This window comes from Geotrypetes seraphini, chromosome 1, assembly GCF_902459505.1.
Source record: "Geotrypetes seraphini chromosome 1, aGeoSer1.1, whole genome shotgun sequence".
NCBI lineage: Eukaryota > Metazoa > Chordata > Amphibia > Gymnophiona > Dermophiidae > Geotrypetes > Geotrypetes seraphini.
Window position 1 is genome coordinate 51,302,875 of NC_047084.1, and position 20,030 is coordinate 51,322,904.

Consider the following 20,030-nt stretch of genomic DNA (forward strand, 5'->3'; position numbering starts at 1 on the left):
AACCAAAAGGAAAGATTTATAAACTATAAAGAGTTTTACCTCATGCAAAATTATCATTTCTTTAATAAGACATTAACTATTTTTTTCTGAGGCCCTCCAAATATACATCCTGTTTTGAACCCCCTGTCCTGTTATCCCCACACACAGCTTAGGGAAGCCGAAATGTCCCATTTTCAGGGACAGCTTCCCGAAGCTATGCGCGGGGACAACGGGACAAGCTATCGCTTCCTGTCCCTCCCTGTGCGCAAAAAAAAGCCTCTTTCTGGCCTCTTGCAGTGCTAGAGGGAGGGAGAGAAGAGCAGTGATGAGGGCTGAGTGACGCACGGTCTTCAATCCCTTTCAGTGCTGATTGGTCAGAACAGTTCCTGGGGTGGGGAGAGTCATAGAAGGGTCGATCCTCTAGCTCTGATTGGGGGAGAAGAGAAAAGAAGGTGTCACTTTCAGCTCCTTCTGCTACTCATAGCTAGGGCGGGAGGAGGAGCCAGGGCTGGACATGCAGCTGGGAAGATGGGCGCCTGATTTAACCCCCCCCCTCCCGTTCTCTTTCTTACCTCCCTGCTGCTGCTGGTAATCGCCGCCCAGATGACTTCTTCCCGATGTCAGTTCTCACGTTCCGGGCCAGCCAGGTAGCGATTGGCTGGCCCAGAACGTCCTCTCCGACGTCAGGAAGAAGGCTTCTGGGTGGCAATTGCCAGCAGCAGCAGCAGGGAGGTAAGAAGGAGAGCAGTAGCGGGGGCGGTGGACGGGGGGGAGGGGTAAATTGGGCCCTGGAGGGAGGCTTTTTTTTGCGCGGCAGGGAGGGAAGGAGGTAGGCAGGCTGGCTTCAGGGGTGGGACAAAGTCTGGAAGGCAGTGAGGGGGACATGGGAAGGAGGCACTGGGGGCACTAAGGACATGGGAAGGAAGCACTGGGGGCACTAAGGACATGGAAAGGAGGTACTGGGGGCACTAAGGACATGAAAAGGAGGCACTGGGGGCACTAAGGATATAGGAAGGAAGGAGGGAATAGAAAGGGACAATTGTTGGGCCTGAGTGCAGAAAGAAATGAAAGAAAGGATATATAGTCCGAAGGAAACGCAACCAGAGACTTATGAAATCACCAGACAGCAAAGGTAGGAAAAATGATTTTATTTTCAATTTAGTGATCAAAATGTGTCAGTTTTGAGAATTTATATCTGCTGTCTATATTTTGCACTATATTTGTCTAATTTTTATAGTTACTGAGAGGACATTATATATTTTAAAGTCATCTGCCTTGACATCTTTGAAACCCCCCCCAATATAAATGATAATTAACATTTTCTATGCGTATAGTGTACTTAGTAGGTTTTTTAAATGTTATGGTTACCATTATGAATTAATAAGATATTATGTGTACATGAAAAATGAATGGAATAAATTGGGGGCAGGGCTAGGGTGTGATTGGGGGGCGGGGCTAGGGCAGGACTGACAATTAATAGATGTCCCCTTTTGATGAAAAAAAAAATGGTCATCGTATCCAAGTACCTACAAATCTAAAATGTGGCCCTGCAAAGGGTTTGAGTTTGAAACCACTGGTTTAGGGGGACCCTGCCAGAGGTGCTCAGGTTTCAGGAGGCTAGAGAATTGCCAACTCTCTAGATTTTTTCCAGGATTCTAAAAAGTTGTACATTACCTGTCTCAAAGCCAGAAGGATGGCTAAGTATGTGGACATTTTTCAAAGTTTATTCAAATATTGTATCCCATCAAAGCTCTCCATATTTCCCCCTTTCACTGCAGAAGTGGTGGTAGGCTCCAGCCAATTGGAAGGCTGTTCTAGTCACTGGAAGGAGAGCTGAACTGCAAGGGCTGTAGGGGAAGCAGATCTCTGCACAGGGCGTTTGGAGAGAATCAGTGGAACTAGTGAGTGGTTTGGAGGAGGGGGTTGTTGAAAAGGATTAGGATTGAAGAGTAGGAAAAAAATGTGAAGTTCACTGCCAACTAATGAAAAGAACTGGCTGCAAATACCAGAATTTACACGATGGTGGGCAGACCTGGAGGGGGGCACTGTGTAAAGGAAAATTTGAGCAACAAAACAGCACTAGAAAGCACAGTTACTTATCTGTAACGGGTGTTATCTGAGGACATCAGGCAGATATTCTTACATGTGGGTGACGTCATCCATGGAGCCTGGTATGGACAGTGCAAAAGTGTACTGCCACTTTAAAAAGCTAAAAAGTCTCTAGACCGCTAAGAAGCCAACTAGGGGCTAGATTCACTAAGCCCACCGATCGTGTCCCGATCACTTTGTGACTGCAACCCGATTCACTAACCTTCCTCTCGCACCCGATCCAATCTGCGCATGCAAATGAGGGGAAACGGCATGCAAAGTAGGAAGGGCCTCGATTCACTAAACAAATTCAGGCACACTTACTGGGCTGGCTGATCTAAAACAAAGCAACTGCTGAGGACCAATCGCTCATGTCCTTTCCTGCTCTCTCCCGCCCTGAAATCCCAGCCCTGCAAAAACCCTGCTCTCTGCCGCCCTGCCTGCCTCGTGTGTTCAAGCAGCAAGCCTGCTTCTCTATCTGCCTCGTTCTCTACGGAATACTGAGATCTTATAGTCCTTTGCTCCATGCAGGAAACACAAGTGCTGCAGCTTCTCCCTTTCTCCTCCTCCTTTAAGTGTGCATGCATGGTTCTAAAGAGCAGAAAAAAGTGCTCCTCCGACTCTCCTGCTCTCTGCCGCCCTTCCCCACAGTGCGAGCCCATGGTTTTAACCCGCAGGGTTGTAAGAATATCGGCCTGCTGTCCTTGGATAATACCCATTTCAGGTAAGTACCATATTTCTCCGAAAATGTTAATTTTGGGCCCAAAAAACGCACTAGGTCTTATTTTTGGGTTAGATCTTATTTTTTACATGTACAATGATCATCTCTCCCTTCCTCCCCAATTCTTCCTCTTTCCTTTCTCTCCCCCACATGTGCAGCATCTTTCCTCCCCTCTCACCTTCCCTCTGCAGCATCTTTCTATCCCTCCTTCTCATCCCCTTATGCAACAGAACCCTTGCACTCTGCATAGCATCTTTCTATCCCTCCCTCCCATCCCTCGTGCAGAACCCTTGAGCATCCCCCGCTGTGTAGCTGAACCCCCGCTGACCCTCCCATCCTTCCATCTCTCTCTCTCCCATCCAAACCCCGCTGACTGCGAGAACTACATACCTCCCCTCCAAAGCGCAGCGTCGGCAGCACTCTAAACAGGCTGCTTTGCGGCCTTCTCCCGCTGGGACCTTCCGTGTGCCGCGTTGCTGATGACATCATCTGTGATGCCGCAGAGGGAATGCCCCAGTAGAAGAAGGCCGCAAAGCAGCCTGTTTAGAGTGCTGCCGATGCTGCTCTTGGGAGGGAGGTATGTAGGTCTCGTGGTTGGAAGGGTTCGGACGGGAGGGAGAGATGGAAAGATAGGAGGGTCAGTGGGGGTTCAGCTGCACGGCAGGGGTTGCTGAAGGGTTTTTGCTGCACGGAAGGGGATAGAAGCTGGGCAAGGGATCTGCTGCACGAGGGATGGGAGGGAGGGATATAAAGGGTGGAGAGGCAGCGCTGCTGCTGGCAAATCCAGGGACTAGGGCTTGTTTTTGGGGTAGGGTTTATATTAAGACCTACCTTGAAAATCATGCTAGGGCTTATTTTCAGGGTAGGTCTTATTTGCGGGGAAACATGGTAACTGTTTTATCCTAGGACAAGCAGGCAGCATATTTTTACAGATATCTTCAATGGGAGTGTAATGTAAATGAGCTACTGAAGTCGCCATCGCCCTTACTTTATGTGCATTGACTACTCAGCCCAGCCCAAACGTAATAAAAGAAACAGTCTGCCAGCTATGTGGAGATGGTTCTCTTAGTGACAGGAGCTCAAATGCGAAGAGTAGCTGAGTGGAAGTTCTGTGGAATTTGGTGCAATCCAAATAATAAGCGAGAACACGTTTTACATTCCAATATATGGAGTGCAGTTTCACAAGGGTGAGAATGTGGTTTGGGAAAGAAGACAGGAAGAACGATAGACTGGTTCAGATAAAATACCAAGACGACTTTCAGGAGGAACTTTGGATGAGTGTGAAGAATCACCCTATCGTGGTAATATGTTGCATAAGGCAGATCTGACACAAGCGTTTGAAGTTCAACGACTTGACTTGCAGATGTGATGCAGATGAGGAAGACTACTTTTCAAGTTAGAAACTTGAGAGATTTATCGATATTCTTAATTCTCCTCTATTGTTAATCTTGGATCTCATAATGTGTGGACTTGAGTGTTATTTTATTTTTTTCTTTCTTATTGAAGGTAAAATAGAATAATGTCTATCTTTTTTCATTTTGTAACACTTTTAAGAACATAAGAATTGCTATACTAGGATAGATCGAGGATCCATCAAGCCTAGTATCATGTTTAAACAGTGGCCAACCCAGGTCCCAAGTATCTGTTCAACTGTTCAAGTAAGGCCCTAAACTTTTATAAAGAATTCTTTCCGCCTGTGAGATCCCTTAGCAACCCTGGCCTCCCAACTTGTCAAAGCATATAGGCCAGCCCTCCATTGCCAAATATTTGGGGATTCAGGAGAAGTCCATCTCTGTAATTTACACTTTCTGTGTGAGTGTGAAGAATCACCCTATCGTGGTAATATGTTGCATAAGGCAGATCTGACACAAGCGTTTGAAGTTCACTGACTTGACTTGCAGATGTGATGCAGATGAGGAAGACTACTTTTCAAGTTAGAAACTTGAGAGATTTATCGATATTCTTAATTCTCCTCTATTGTTAATCTTGGATCTCATAATGTATGGACTTGAGTGTTATTTTATTTTTTTCTTTCTTATTGAAGGTAAAATAGAATAATGTCTATCTTTTTTCAATTTGTAACACTTTTAAGAATATAAGAATTGCTATACTAGGATAGATCGAGGATCCATCAAGCCTAGTATCATGTTTAAACAGTGGCCAACCCAGGTCCCAAGTATCTGTTCAACTGTTCAAGTAAGGCCCTAAACTTTTATAAAGAATTATTTCCGCCTGTGAGATCCCTTAGCAACCCTGGCCTCCCAACTTGTCAAAGCATATAGGCCAGCCCTCCATTGCCAAATATTTGGGGATTCAGGAGAAGTCCATCTCTGTAATTTACACTTTCTGGCCATTATGCACATTTTATCACATAACAACTGGGAGTCCTTGGGCAAATGTGAGGGGAAGGTCAATTTAAAATATTATGTTGATCTTGAGTTGAGAAAAGAATTTGATGGCCAAGATTGGTCCTTTGGAATTTTCCCCATAAATGACTGCACATGATTGTGTATTGAATTTTTTTCCTTATGGGCCACCAGTGAAGTTCCCTTAAAAGAGGGGTAACTCTCTTGAATTTGCTCTGCTGGTAGATAAGTCTGGCAGCTGTATTTTGGAGTAGCAGAAATCTCCCACATTCTTTGTCAGTAATACCACAATACAATAAGGGAGCAGGGCACTTGCACTATTGTCCTGAATTTGGCAAGACTCATAACAGATCTATTCACTCGCAATTACCTCAGTCTTTTTTAATGAAGCTGCTTTTAATAAAAAGTTTGGACAAGTTCCTGGAGGAAGTGTCCATAAACTGCTATTGAGACAGACATGAGAGAAGCCACTGCTTGCCCTGGATCGGTGGCATGGAATGCTGCTACTATATGAGTTTTTTCCAGGTACTTGTGACTTGAATTGGCCTCTGTGAAGACGGGATACTGGGCTAGATGGACCACTGGTCTGATCTAGTAAGGCTGTTCTTATGAAGAAAAATTTCCTAACCAGTGAATTAATCTGGTCAGCAAAGGTAAGATCCGAGTCTGTGACTACACTCGACACCTTTGATGTTCTCTTGATTTTGAGGTTATGAACATAAGAATTGCCGCTGCTGGGTCAGACCAGTGGTCCATCGTGCCCAGCAGTCTGCTCCTGCGGCGGCCCCTAGGTCAAGGACCTGAGCCCTAACTGAGTCTAGCCTTACCTGCGTACATTCTGGTCTAGCAGGAACTTGTCTAACTTTGTCTTGAATCTCTGGAGGGTGTTTTCCCCTACGACAGCCTCTGGAAGAGCATTCCAGTTTTCCACCACTCTCTGGGTGAAAAAGAACTTCCTTACGTTTGTACAGAATCTATCCCCTTTTAACTTTAGAGTGTGCCCTCTCATTCTCCCTACCTTGGAGAGGGTGAACAACCTGTCTTTATTTACTAAGTCTATTCCCTTCATTATCTTGAACGTTTCAATCATGTCCCCTCTCAGTCTCCTCTTTTCAAGGGAGAAGAGGCCCAGTTTCTCTAATCTCTCTCTGTACGACAACTCCTCCAGCCCTTAACCATTTTAGTCGCTCTTCTCTGGACCCTTTTGAGTAGTATCGTGTCCTTCTTCAAGTACGGCGACCAGTGCTGGACACAGTATTCCAGGTGGGGTTGCACCATGGCCCGGTACAGCGGCATGATAACCTTCTCCGATCTGCTTAATCATTCCAAGCATTCTGTTCGCCCTTTTCGCTGCCGCGCATTACGCGGACAGCTTCATTGACTTGTCGACCAGTACTCCCAAGTCTCTTTCCTGGGGGGGTTTCTCCGAGTACTGCACCAGACATCCTGTATTCATGTACTGCACCAGACATCCTTTATTCGTGTATTTGTTACCGACATGCATCACCTTAAACTTATCCACGTTAAACTTCATTTGCCATGTCGCGGCCCATTTCTCGAGCATGTTTATGTCCTGTTGCAGTTCTTCGCAATCTTCCTGCGTCTTCACTACTCTGAATAACTTCATATTGTCTACAAATTTAATCACCTCGCTCGTCGTTCAAATTTCCAGGTCGTTTATAAATATGTTGAAGAGCACAGGCCCAAGCACCGAACCCTGCGGCACTCTACTGGTGACGCTTTTCAGTCTGAGTATTGTCCATTTACCCCCACTCTCTGTTTTCTATTTGCCAACCAGTTTTTGATCCACGTGAGTATTTCACCCTCAATCTCACAGCTCGCAATTTTTCGAAGTAGTCGTTCATGCGGGACCTTGTCAAACGCCTTCTGAAAATCCAGATATACAATGTCAACCAGGTCTCCTTTGTCTAGCAAGATCTTACTTTGCTGAAGCCCTGCTGGCTCGTCTTCATCAGATTGTGTCCGTCAAGGTGGTCAATGATGCGGTCCTTTATCAGCACCTCTACCATCTTTCCTGGTACCGAGGTCACTCACCGACCTGTAGTGTCCCGGATCTCCCCTCACACCTTTCTTGAAGATCGGCGTAACGTTCGCCACTTTCAACCAATTCTGTATAAGACAAGGAGTTGTAGTTTCTGAACCAGAGGACCTTTGTTTTGTGGAAAGTTCGAGTCCCTTAGTACTTGCTGAACTTTTTCATCAACAGCATTTCTCCATCTTGGTTCAATCAATCATTCTAGCATGTCTGGACTACTGCAATTCAATGTACGTGGGCTTATCCAAGGCTAGTCTGCAGAGACTCCAGCTGATACAGAACACCGCTGCCAGACTTATTTTTGGCAAGAGTAAGTTTGACCATGTGTCCCCATTGCTCAGAGAACTACACTGGCTCCCAGTTCACTTGAGAATTCAATTTAAATGCATCTGTATTGCATTTAAGATTTTATTTGGCTTCTTTACTACTCTTGTCCCTTTGGACTGGAATGTGTGTAGATCTCATCTGGCCAGAAGCTCTCAGAAATTAAAACTCTCCTTTCCCTCTCTTTGGGGTAAAAGTAAATCTATTAAGCAATTTAGTCATTCTTTCTCCTTCAAATTGACAAGAGCTGTGGAATAACTTGCCGCTTTTGTTAAGAAGTTTAGGTCCCTTCTTATCATTCAGGAAGGCTTTGAAGACAATTCTGTTCGCCAAGCACTTTGGAAATTAAATACTTCTACCTCTCCTGCTTTAGTTCTTTTATATTTTTCCTTTTCTTAATGTTAACTGAGTTGAACTCCAAATTGGCTGATGACCCGCTTTCTTAGCTGCCACCACACTTTGAGCTGAGGGTTTCAACGTATCCTAGATCCTTTTTCTGGGCAGTGACTCCTAATGTGGAACCCTGCATCATTTAGCTATAGTTTGGGTTTCTCTTTTCCACATGCATCACTTTGCACTTGCTCACATTAAATGTCATCTGACATTTTGATTCTCAGTCTCACAAGGTCCCTCTTGCTATTTTTCACAATTCTCTTGTAATTTAACAACTGTGTGTCAACATTGCTGTACAAGTAGTATATAGCTTGGAATAACTTTTTGAAACTTAAGAAAAGGAAAAAAAACGTGAGAGATGAAGTCAACAGTTGTTCAAATGGAGGCTTCATTAGAGTGGAAAGTATAAAATTAAGATCCCAAGCACCTGGAGGAGGCTTGATTAGTGGTTTGGTATGAAACAGGCCTTTCATGAATCTGGAAACTAGAAGATGTGCTTATTACAGCTTTTTATGCAGAAGTGTATGAAAAGCTGTAATAACACTGAGGTGTACTCTAAATGAAGTAGTCATGAGACCAGAGTTGGAGAGATGTAAGAGGTGGTCCAGAATAGAGAATGACATTGGGACAAATTTTTCCCCATTCTCACGGGAACTCATTTTCCCATCCCATTGAGTTCTTTCCCTGTCCCTGCCCCATTCCTGCAAGCTCTGTTCTCGTCTGCACAAGCCTCAAACACTTTAAAATCATAAGTGTTCAAGGTTTGTGTGGTTAAGGCTAAACTTACAGGAATGGAGCAGGGACAGTGACAAAACTCGTGGGGACGGGACAGGGAAAAATTTGCCCCCATGTCATTCTCCGATGGGAGAGGAGAATTTATTGTGTCCAGTGAGTGGAGATTATACCAGACTGTAAAACGAGTCCGCTTAAAGCAATAACAGCATTGTGTGGAAGGTCTTCTAGAAGCTTCAATAATGGCTGATACTGATGCACATCTATTTGTTGAGAAAGATACCACGCTGTGAGAGTTAGCGAATGAAGATTGGGAAGAAGAGAGCCCTTGTTTTATGTGAACGTTGGAAAGATCTGAAATATGATAGGGTCTCATACACCTGAATTGTTGGAAAAGCAGAAACCATGGTTGACACGGCTACCGAAGTGCTATTAGAATCTTAGATGCCTGCTCTTGGCGAAGTTTGAATATAGTCTTACTGATTAGAGGTATTGGAGGGAAAGCATAGAGTTATCTCTCCAGTCCAGAAGGAAGGCATCGGATTCTAGATGATTGGGAGTGTAGATTCTGGAACAGAAGACTGGAAGTTTGTGATTATGAAGGGATGCAAAGATCTACTTCTGGAGTCCCCTGAGTGTTGAATATCTGATGTCACATGGTTGAACTGAGTGACCACTTGTGAGGTTGTTGGAGTCTGCTCAACTTTTCTGCTAAGACATTTTGTTCATGTAGTACATGGCTACCTGGTTGTCCGAATGAATGCAGATTGCGTGAAGCTCAAGGAGACTGATATGGAGGGATTTCTCCTGAGAATTCTAGCTGCGAGTGTGAAAACCATCAAGGTGAACTCCCCAACCGAATATGGAAGCATCCATTGTCAGTATCTTTTGATATGGCGGAATGTGGAAGACGAGGCCTCTGGAAATTTGTTGGTGCTAACCACCACTGAAGGCATTGATGAAGTGCTGGGGGTCGCTTGCAGTCTTTGAGATAGCATATCTATGGCTTGAGACCATTGTGTTGAGAGTGCTCACTGAGGATCCCTGAGAGGTAAACGGGCAAACCAAGTTACATGACCTAGAAGATGCATCATTTGATGTGCTGTGATCCACTGAAGAGAGGAGACCTTGTGGCAGATGTGAATCGGTGTCGAGCCACTGTTGTGGTAGAAAAGCATGAGCTTGAATTGTTCAGAATTACTCTAGTGAATTCTAGAATTTGAGTGGGTGTAAATTAGACTTCTCATAATAGCAAATCTGAGAAGTTCTAGTAGATGTATTGCTGAAGTCAGCTTGGTGAGATGTTGGGGCCTTGATCAACCAACCAGTCGTCAGGTTGGAGAACACATGAAATTTGCATTAGCGGAAGGATTGTAGCCACTACCACTAAGTATTTCATGAATGCTCTGGGTGATGACACTAGTCCAAATGGGAGTACTTTGATGGAGGGGGACATACTATGGAAAACTTTGTACCACCGCCTCCGTTATTCCTATGGACATATGTGGTCATTAGTTGTCTCAGCCTTTTTTTTCCTAGTTTCATGTTGAGACTCATTTTCACCTAAATTGGACTTTGTCTTCTTACTTATCTGGTAGTCACTGAATTTCATCTCAATCAATCGATTGTGCTTCCAGTATTTTTTTTCCTAAGCCTCATTCTCATCCAGGAGAAACAGCTCTTCACATTCTGGATTGCAAACGGTTTTTTTGCCTATTATCTCAACAGAACAAAGCCACATAGAACATCTTCTCAACTTTTTGTCTCCTTTGATCCTAACAAGTTGGGTCACCCTGTTTCCAAGAGAATGATTCTCAATGGTTGGCTTCCTGCATATTGTTCTCTTATACTCAGGCTTGGCTGCTACTGGAGAGTTGGATCACAGCCCCATAAAGTTCAAGCTGTGGCAGCTTCAGTAGATTTTCTTCGTTCTACTCCTATTGATGAAATCTGTAAAGCTGCTACTTGGTCCTCAGTTCATACATTCACTTCACATTATTATCTGGAATCTTTTTTCAGATGGCATGAGCACTTCGGCCAGACAGTATTGCAAAATTTATTTTCCTAAAAGGCCAACATTCTGGTTAGCTTGGAGGTCACCCACATGTGAGAATATGCTGCCTGCTTGTCCTGGGATAAAGTAGTTACTTACCTAACAGGTGTTATCCAGGGACAGCAGGCAGATTTTCTTTTTTATTTATAATTTTTAACAAGTTGAAAATACATAACTTGAAAGGAAATGAAATCATCTAATAAGGATAATAAACAATACTAATACAAAAATACCATGATTACAGTCTACAAACTAGAGGAGAAGAGATCAATCACTTCCAAGGGAAGTTGGATTTTAAGGAAAAAACCCAAATTAACAAGAATTACAGAGGACAGTTGGATTAATTATACTATATTGCCTGATTGGTAGTTTCAACGGGGGTTTCTGGCTTCTTCATAAGCAGGCAGATATTCTCACAACCCACCCAGGTCCCCTGATTGGCTTCTTAGCTAGCTTACTGAACGGAGGAGCCGGACGCCTACGTCGGGCAGGAAGGCACTCACGCATGAGTGGTGCGGGCTATCGCAAACTTTCTAATTTTCTTAAAGTGCTGATGCACTTTTAAAGTGTCCGTACCGGGGCTCCGTGGATGACGTCACCCACATTTGAGAATAGCTAATTGCTGTCCCTGGATAACACCTGTTACAGTAAATAACTATGCTTTATCGAGGTAAGAACCTAATCTTTCCTTGTGCCCCTCATAGTTCTAAGTAGAGCAGTATTTTAAATAATAATAAAAGAGTGATCATACTTAGTACCATTATATGAAAGATCTAAAACTGAAACTATTTATGAAACCTTCCGTTTTCACACTTCCTCCTTACTGTAAGACTGACCCTGTGGGCAGCAAGAGCTGACAGGCACTTGAAGCATATTGGAATTGGTAACAGCCTACAAATACTCTAGAAGAAGCAGAGATAGAATGTGCAGCTGGCATGAGAAATGCAGAGAGCTGCACAGCCAGCAGCTTTCAGAGAACAGAGGTAGTCAAGTTACAGAAAGGCAAAAGCAGATATACTTACAACAGAGCATCCTGAATGCCTTTATGGTTCCTGCTAGTAGATGTGGAGCATTTCTTTGTTTTATCAAGAATTATTCTTTCTGGTACTTACCTTCCAGAGTTTCCTGCTGGTTTTTTTTTCTAGTTAGGGACAACTCCCTTGTCCTTGTTTCTCGCCCTTATTAAACCTCCCACCCTAGATCAGTGTTTCTCAACTTGGTCCTGGAGTACTCCCTTGCTCAGGATATCTACAATGAATATGCATGAAAGAAATTTGCATATAATGGAGGTGCTGTATGCAAATAAAGTTTATGCATATTCATTGTGGATATCCTGAAAACCTGACTGGCAAGGGATACTCCAAGACTGACCGAGTTGAGAAACACTGCCCTAGACAACATGTACTGGAGCACTAATTCTGCATCTTGTAAGGAAACTCTTTGGTACTGATCTGTATGATGTGTGTGTGTGTGTGTGGGGGGGGGGTAGGGGGGTGGAATGGATAGTCACAGTGGCGGCAGCTTCTGATTTTTCTCTCCTTCCCCATGACTAAGCAGCGCAGACTCAGAGTCTGCTGTACCATACTTCAAGAGCCTGAGTCAGAGGAACCAAAATTCCTGCCAGGAAATTTGGCGCCTATTTGCAGACTTTATTTACTAAAAGCAAATATGCTTACAGACTTACATGCTGAAAATCTGTACACATAGTATCCCCCCCTCAAAGACATGTTCACAGTGAAGAAAATAAGGGAAAAGTAGTAAACAGCTTTACCTTACTTGAATTCTTTGTCATGTAGAGCAGTGTTCTTCAATCACCGGTCCATGGACCAGTGCCGGTCCACAGCAATTTCCTGCCGGTCCACAAGGCCAGCACGTGCATCAGGCCCAAAACAGTGTTCTTCAACTGCCAGTCCACGGTGCGATCGATGTGGTGTTATCTTCGAGCCAGCTCCCTCTTCCTGATTCAGTGCACAAAGCCACAGGCAGTGGCTCCTACGGGCATCCTGCGCCTGAACCGGAAGCCTTCTCTCTGACATTGCAACGTCAGAAGGAAGGCTTCCAGATGAGGCACAGGACCTGCAAGGTGCAATTAGTACTATTATGGGGGCGGGGTCTGGGGTGGAGATTGGGTAGAGATGGGCGTGGTCTGGCCCACGACTTAGCCCTGTGTTCTTCAACCGCCGGTCCAAGGACCAATACCAGTCCACAGAATAATTCTTTTATTTCTGCCGGTCCATAGGTGTAAAAAGTTGAAAAACACTGATGTAGAGCAATTAAATACAGTGGAACCTTGGTTTATGAGCATAATTCGTTTCAGAAGCATGCTCGTAAACCAAAGTACTCGTATATCAAAGTGAGTTTCTCCATAGGAACTAAGGGAAACTCACTTGATACGTTCCCACCCATCCCCACCCCCCCGAGGCCAGCAGCGCTGCTGTAGCTTATTCTCCCCCCCCGAGGCCACCAGCGCTGCTCCACCCCCCCACCCCCCGCGATCCGGCATCCCTCCTGCTCACTTCGCCCCCTCCCCCGCGATCTGGCATCCCACACGCACCCACCCACCCAAACACATTGTCTTACTCCCATCTGGCACCAATGCACAGGACATGCTGTTGCCGGTGCCCGAAGATCTGCTCTCTTCCTTGTGCTGGGCCTTGAGCATGTGCAGATGCTCAAGGCCCAGCCCACCTTTTGTTTTTCCCTTTTATGTTTTTTCTTCTCTTCTATCAAAAACTGTAACTACTCCCCCACTTAACCACACATGTCTCGTATGTTTTACCCACACATTATTTTAAAATTAGGTTTACAATCAGTTTGTAAAGGGTGTTATATTTTAACTAACAACAAATTTGTTTTTTATGTCACTATTAATACTGTACTTGTTTCATTTATTAATACATGTTATTTCATTGTACATCGCCTAGCAATTTATATAGGCGATTCATCAAGAATAAATAAACTTGAAACTTGAAACTTGATGCCAGATCGCCGGGGGGGGGGGAGAGGGGGGTGCTCGTAAATCGAGTCAATCTTGGTTTCCGAGGCGCTGATTTTTCAAATGTTTTGCTCATCTTGCAAAACAGTCGCACATGTAAACCGAAGTTTGACTGTATACCGCTTTACATAAATCATGCCCAAATTAATTTTAGCATAGCCTCCTGTTAAAACTCCCACATACGTTACTTCAGCAGCAACTTGATCCATAAGTAATACATGTTATTTCAGTCTACATGAGGACATTCTTGTGTATAATTTGAAGGCATTTTATATGTTGTGACATCTTTTTATAAGAACTACCAAAGATGTATATATTACTAACATGAGCTTTTGAGATCATGTAAGTCCTTGTGTTATAGCCATATAGCCTTCTTTGGTCTTTATATACAACTATTACTAACTATGCAGAAGTAGTAGTTCTAATAAATCATCCTAATATATGTACATTTTAATTTAGGTTGTCTATGTGTCGGACTTCTTCAAGAAGAGGTGTACATTTAATGACAAACAGGAAGACTCACATACCACTTTGCGAGAGACAACAACGAATGGAAGTCACTATGGATCTAATCACCAGCCATAAAGGACTGATTCACTGAAGTCACAATCTTAAGCAAAGATCTTTGCTTCTTCTGAGAGTGTTTCACAAAAAAGGAAAAATCCGTCTTGTGTTAAAAATATATTTAAATGCCTTTAATGGACTGCTGCTGCTATACTTTACAAATGCCCACTTTACTTGTATATAGCAACAATGACCACCAGTATGTACATGTAATAGCTTTAAAATCTTATGCTTTTAAGCATCCATCACCTATACAAACACAATATTCAAGTATTCAGCTTGTAAATTTTTTTTATTAAAATAATGCAGTAATGCCTTTCTGTACAAACATTAGAATGTGTAATGTACTTGTTCTACAGAGTACGGCTTTATCCCTTAAACATTAAAAATGTTTTACAGCAAATATCGGACTGGGATAACACTTCTTAAAAATCAAATATAAAGTATAAGACAGATTCTGATTCTGGCCTGCTGCCTAACATCTGCAAGCTTGCACCAGTCAGATTTTTCCTCAGGTCTTCCTCAAAGATAAAGGCTTGCAGCAAACACAATATCTCTCTTGATTCTTGTAATTCCTATCCAAAAAGAAGAAGACAAAATAAATTAGTGCTAGGATCTAAATTGTCAACATAACATCTATAACGTGGGGGTCCATTATTAGCAACACACACTGGGGGGGAGGGTGTGTCTTCATTAGTGCTGCCCAATTTGCTGATTCACTTCAGTGAATCGATTCAGGGGGGTTTGTATGTCTTCATTAGTGATACCCAATTTGCTGATTCACTTCAGTGAATCGATTCAGGGGGGTTTGTGTGTCTTCATTAGTGATACCCAATTTGCTGATTCATTGATTCACTTCTGTGAATCGATTGTCAGAAAAAATTGGACTCACCAATTGATTGACCAACACCCTAACCCCCTCCTGGTGAAACCTGACATACCTCCAGGGCTCCTAAAGCAGTGGCGGTGGCCGGCTGCTAGAGGCAATGCTCTTAATAGGCTGTTTGCCCTGCTGGGGCCTTCGCTCCTGCTGCGTCATCGGCAGAGAGAAGCCCTGGCAGGGCAGACCCCTAGCAGCCTGTTCACAGCACTGCCGGCCACCACCACCGCTGCTGCTTTGGCAAGCCCAAAATTATGTCAATTCTCAAGTTGGGGGGAGTATATGGTACATTTCTGCCTCCAACATTACATAATGTTGTAGCCCACCAGGGACAATACTGACATTCATGTGGCCCTCTGTGAATAAAGGTTGCCCACCCCTGTCCTAGAATAGCAGCTTCTAAACCTGTGCTGGGGATCCCCAAACAGTCAGATTTTTGGCACATCCACAATGAGCATGTATGAAATGAATCTTACATTCACTGTGAATATCCTGAAAAGTGAAAAGGCTGGAAAGCACTGATGTAGAACTAGCAGATGCAGTTGGTAATGGTCAAACTCCGTCAAATATAAAAACATTTTGAGCTTTAGTCAGAACACACACCAAGTCTGACTGGATAACTGCATGTAGGAAGTGAATAGGTACCTACAGAAGTATATTATCCATGTAGGACAATTAACAATTTTCAACCTCTTGTGGATAATAGATGGATGGATAACCTGAATAGTATCAGGATATTTCTAGAAGTATTCAGAAACAGTGTGCACATCTATTGGACAGATGGCAGCAGATGCAAAAAAGGCAATGAAGAATTAGTACATTATGAAATTTGTGAATACTAGCAGCAATTGTTAAGGCCTGGATAAAGTTTCACTTGCACTTACGCGTAGACCATCATTTAATTACATTTTCATAACATCTTGGAAGTCTATATAAGGTAAGGATGAGTGAGACTAAATGGCAAACAGCCCTTGTGATCAAAGATTTAGTGTGCTAATATAATTAAATCACATACAGCCAAATGATAAATTGCAACTTGTTATACTGTAAGGTGCATTCATGTCTGAAACATGAGAAATGTCAGACATATGTCATATCATTCAGGGGCAGGGGAGCATCTTTTTGCTTAGAGGGGCCATACAAACCAATTTCCAGCTCTACCCTCAAACTCTAGTTACGGATACTGTATCATGCAAAATATTGGCCCCCTCTGTTCTGCTGCCTGTGTTATTCTCAAAAGAAAACAGGACGGGAAAAAACCCCATGACGTTTTGGATTTTTTCCCATGGTACATTATATTTATTAATTTATGGTCCGTCAAAGCCTTCAGTTCTAGGCAGATTACAAAATATAAAAACAGGTCACAAGAATTACAATAATATAGACACGGTTCCATTTTATATAAACAGTCTGGGAACATACACATTTTTGGAATAAGTATGTGTTGAAACTACTCCAAAAATTTTGATAGTCAGTTGAACTCATCAGCAATTCCAGGAACACTGTGTCCCAATCCAGCCTCTTGATAAGCATTAGGCCTTCTACAATTTTCAATCTCTTTTTCCCTTATATTAAGGGATAAGAAGATCTAGAAACTCCTACCCATTCAAATCAAGTGACTAATCTCTTAGCTGTATTTTGAACCATTTGTAATTGTTTCATTGCAGTAAAGGAACTGGGTAGATACAAGTCATTACAATAGTCCAACATTCCCAAAATCAGAAATGTAAAATCTGGGAAAATTCTAATTTCCAGTGCAATCAACTACCGTATTTTCACGCAAATAACACGCACCCGTATAAAACGCGCACACGTGTATAGCGCGCAGAAATCACGATGATAAGCACAAAAACTTTGGCATAACGCGCTCACGATTATACCGCGCATGCTGCCCGACTCTCCGTTCACCCCCCTGACTTCCGTGCACTGCCCCGCCTCTCCGTGCGCTGTCCCGACTCTCCGTTCACCCCCCCTGACTTCCGTGCACTGCCCTGAATTTCCGTGCGCTGTCCCGACTCTCCGTTCACCCCCCCTGACTTCCGTGCACTGCCCCGCCTCTCCGTGCGCTGTCCCGACTCTCCGTTCACCCCCCCTGACTTCCGTGCACTGCCCCGCCTCTCCGTGCGCTGTCCCGACTCTCCGTTCACCCCCCCCTGACTTCCGTGCACTGTCCCCCCTTGAAGGTCTGTCCCCATCCTGAAAGCCTGATGCCCCCCCCCCGACGTCCGATACATCCCTCCCCCCGAAGGACCGCCGACTCCCCAACAATATCGGGCCAGGAGGGAGCCCAAATCCTCCTGGCCACGGCGACCCCCTAACCCCACCCCGCACTACATTACGGGCAGGAGGGATCCCAGGCCCTCCTGCCCTCAACGCAAACCCCCCTCCCCCCAACGACCGCCCCCCCCCCCAAGAACTTCCGACCGCCCCCCCAGCCGACCCGCGACCCCCCCTGGCGACCCCCACGACCCCCCCACCCCCCTTCCCCGTACCTTTGGTAGTTGGGCCAGAAGGGAGCCCAAACCCTCCTGGCCACGGCGACCCCCTAACCCCACCCCGCACTACATTACGGGCAGGAGGGATCCCAGGCCCTCCTGCCCTCGACGCAAACCCCCCTCCCCCCCAACGACCGCCCCCCCAAGAACCTCCGACCGCTCCCCCAGCCGACCCGCGACCCCCCTGGCGACCCCCACGACCCCCCCACCCCCCTTCCCCGTACCTTTGGTAGTTGGCCGGACAGACGGGAGCCAAACCCGCCTGTCCGGCAGGCAGCCAACGAAGGAATGAGGCCGGATTGGCCCATCCGTCCTAAAGCTCCGCCTACTGGTGGGGCCTAAGGCGCGTGGGCCAATCAGAATAGGCCCTGGAGCCTTAGGTCCCACCTGGGGGCGCGGCCTGAGGCACATGGTCGGGTTGGGCCCATGTGCCTCAGGCCGCGCCCCCAGGTGGGACCTAAGGCTCCAGGGCCTATTCTGATTGGCCCACGCGCCTTAGGCCCCACCAGTAGGCGGAGCTTTAGGACGGATGGGCCAATCCGGCCTCATTCCTTCGTTGGCTGCCTGCCGGACAGGCGGGTTTGGCTCCCGTCTGTCCGGCCAACTTCCAAAGGTACGGGGAAGGGGGGTGGGGGGGTCGTGGGGGTCGGCCAGGGGGGTCGCGGGTCGGCTGGGGGGGCGGTCGGAGGTTCTTGGGGGGGGGGGACGGTCGTTGGGGGGGAGGGGGGTTTGCGTCGAGGGCAGGAGGGCCTGGGATCCCTCCTGCCCGTAATGTAGTGCGGGGTGGGGTTAGGGGGTCGCCGTGGCCAGGAGGGTTTGGGCTCCCTTCTGGCCCGATATTGTCGGGAAGTCGGCGGTCCTTCGGGGTGGGGGTGCGAGTGGTCCTGCCGGGGGGGGGGGGGATGTATCGGACGTCGGGGAGTCGGCCGGGCAAGAGGGCTTGGGCTCCCTCTTGCTCCGATCGTGGATGCGGGTGCGGGTGGGAGCGCGTGCGAGTGGTCGTTCGGGGTGGGGGTGCGAGTGGTCCTGCTGGGGGGGTGAATCGGGCGTCGGGCGGGGTGGGAACTATGTTTGAAAACTTTCGTATACCGCGCTCACGCATATAACGCGCGAGGGGTATGCGCGGTAGGTAAAAACGCGTATAACGCGCGCGTTATATGCGTGAAAATACGGTAATTATATGTAAAAAAAACCCAAAAACCAACAACTCCAAAACAACAACAAAATCCAAAACGCCCTTATAAACCACAACACTAAACCAGATGCAATGTGTTTACTTCTAAATTAACTTTATTTTCAATTTGACACATAAGAACATAAAAATTGCCCTACTGGGGCAGACCAAAAGTCCATCAAGCCCAGTGTCCTGTTTCCAACAGTGGCCAAGCCAGGTCTCAAGCACCAAGCTAGATCCCAAGTAGCAAAACAGATTCTATGCTGCAAATCCTAGGAATAAGCAGTGGATTTCCCTAAACCATCTCAATAATGGCCTATGGACTTCTCTTTTAGGAAATTATCCAAACCTTTTTCAAATCCCACTAAGCTAACTAATTTCACCACATTCGTTGGTAATGAATTCCGGAGTTTAATTACATATAGTGTGAACATAAGAATTGCCATCTCCTGATCAGACCCTGGGTCTATCAAGTCCAGTGATCCGCACACGCGGAGGCCCCGCCAGGTGTACCCTGGCATAGTTTTAGTCCCCATATCACTGTATGCTTCTCAAGGGAGATGTGCATCTAATTTACCCTTAAATCCTAGCATGGTGGATTCTGCAATTACTTCCTCTGGGAGAGCATTCCAGGTGTCCACCACTCGCTGCGTGAAACAGAATTTCCTGATATTCGTCCTGGACCTGTCCCCCCTCAGCTTCAGTCTATGTGTGAAAATATATTTTCTCTGGTTTGTTTTAAGTCTACTACTTAGTAGCTTCATTACATGTCCCCTAGTCCTAGTATTTTTGGAGTGAACCAGTGATTTACATTTACCCATTCCACTCCAAATCATTCTCCAATCATTATTTTATAGAACTCTATATCACCCCTGAGCCGTCTCTTTTCCAAGCTGAAGAGCACTAGCCGCTTTAGCCTTTCCTCATAGGGAAGTTGTCCCATCCCTTTTATCATTTTTGTTGCCCTTCTCTGTACCTATTCTAATTCCTCTATATCTTTTTTGAGATATGGGGACCAGAACTGCATTTTCATCTTTGTTTTCCAATCCTTTCCTGATAATTCCTAACATTGTATTTGCTTTCTTAGCAGTCATCACACATTGAGCTGAGGGTTTCTACGCATCCTCAACAATGACACCTAGATCCTTTTCCTGGACAGTGACTCCCAGCATCACACAGAACCCAGCATCACCCAGCTATAGTTTGGGTT

The 20,030-nt window shown here is 45.4% G+C and overlaps 2 protein-coding genes across 3 annotated transcripts in view; one reads left to right on the forward strand and one right to left on the reverse strand.

Moving 5' to 3' along the window:
- PLPP1 (phospholipid phosphatase 1) overlaps positions 1 to 14,670 on the forward strand; it is a 213,155-nt gene extending 198,485 nt beyond the window's left edge. For both annotated transcript variants that reach the window (XM_033931266.1, XM_033931273.1), the window contains exon 6: positions 14,167 to 14,670. In XM_033931266.1, the coding sequence (XP_033787157.1) occupies positions 14,167 to 14,292 (126 nt within the window). In that variant the 3' untranslated portion in view covers positions 14,293 to 14,670. The remainder of the gene's footprint in view (positions 1 to 14,166) is intronic.
- The window catches only part of MTREX (Mtr4 exosome RNA helicase), a 311,801-nt gene continuing 306,315 nt past the window's right edge, over positions 14,545 to 20,030 (reverse strand). Inside the window, exon 27 of the mRNA XM_033931296.1 lies at positions 14,545 to 14,846. Within this exon, the coding sequence (XP_033787187.1) occupies positions 14,794 to 14,846 (53 nt within the window). The 3' untranslated portion in view covers positions 14,545 to 14,793. The remainder of the gene's footprint in view (positions 14,847 to 20,030) is intronic.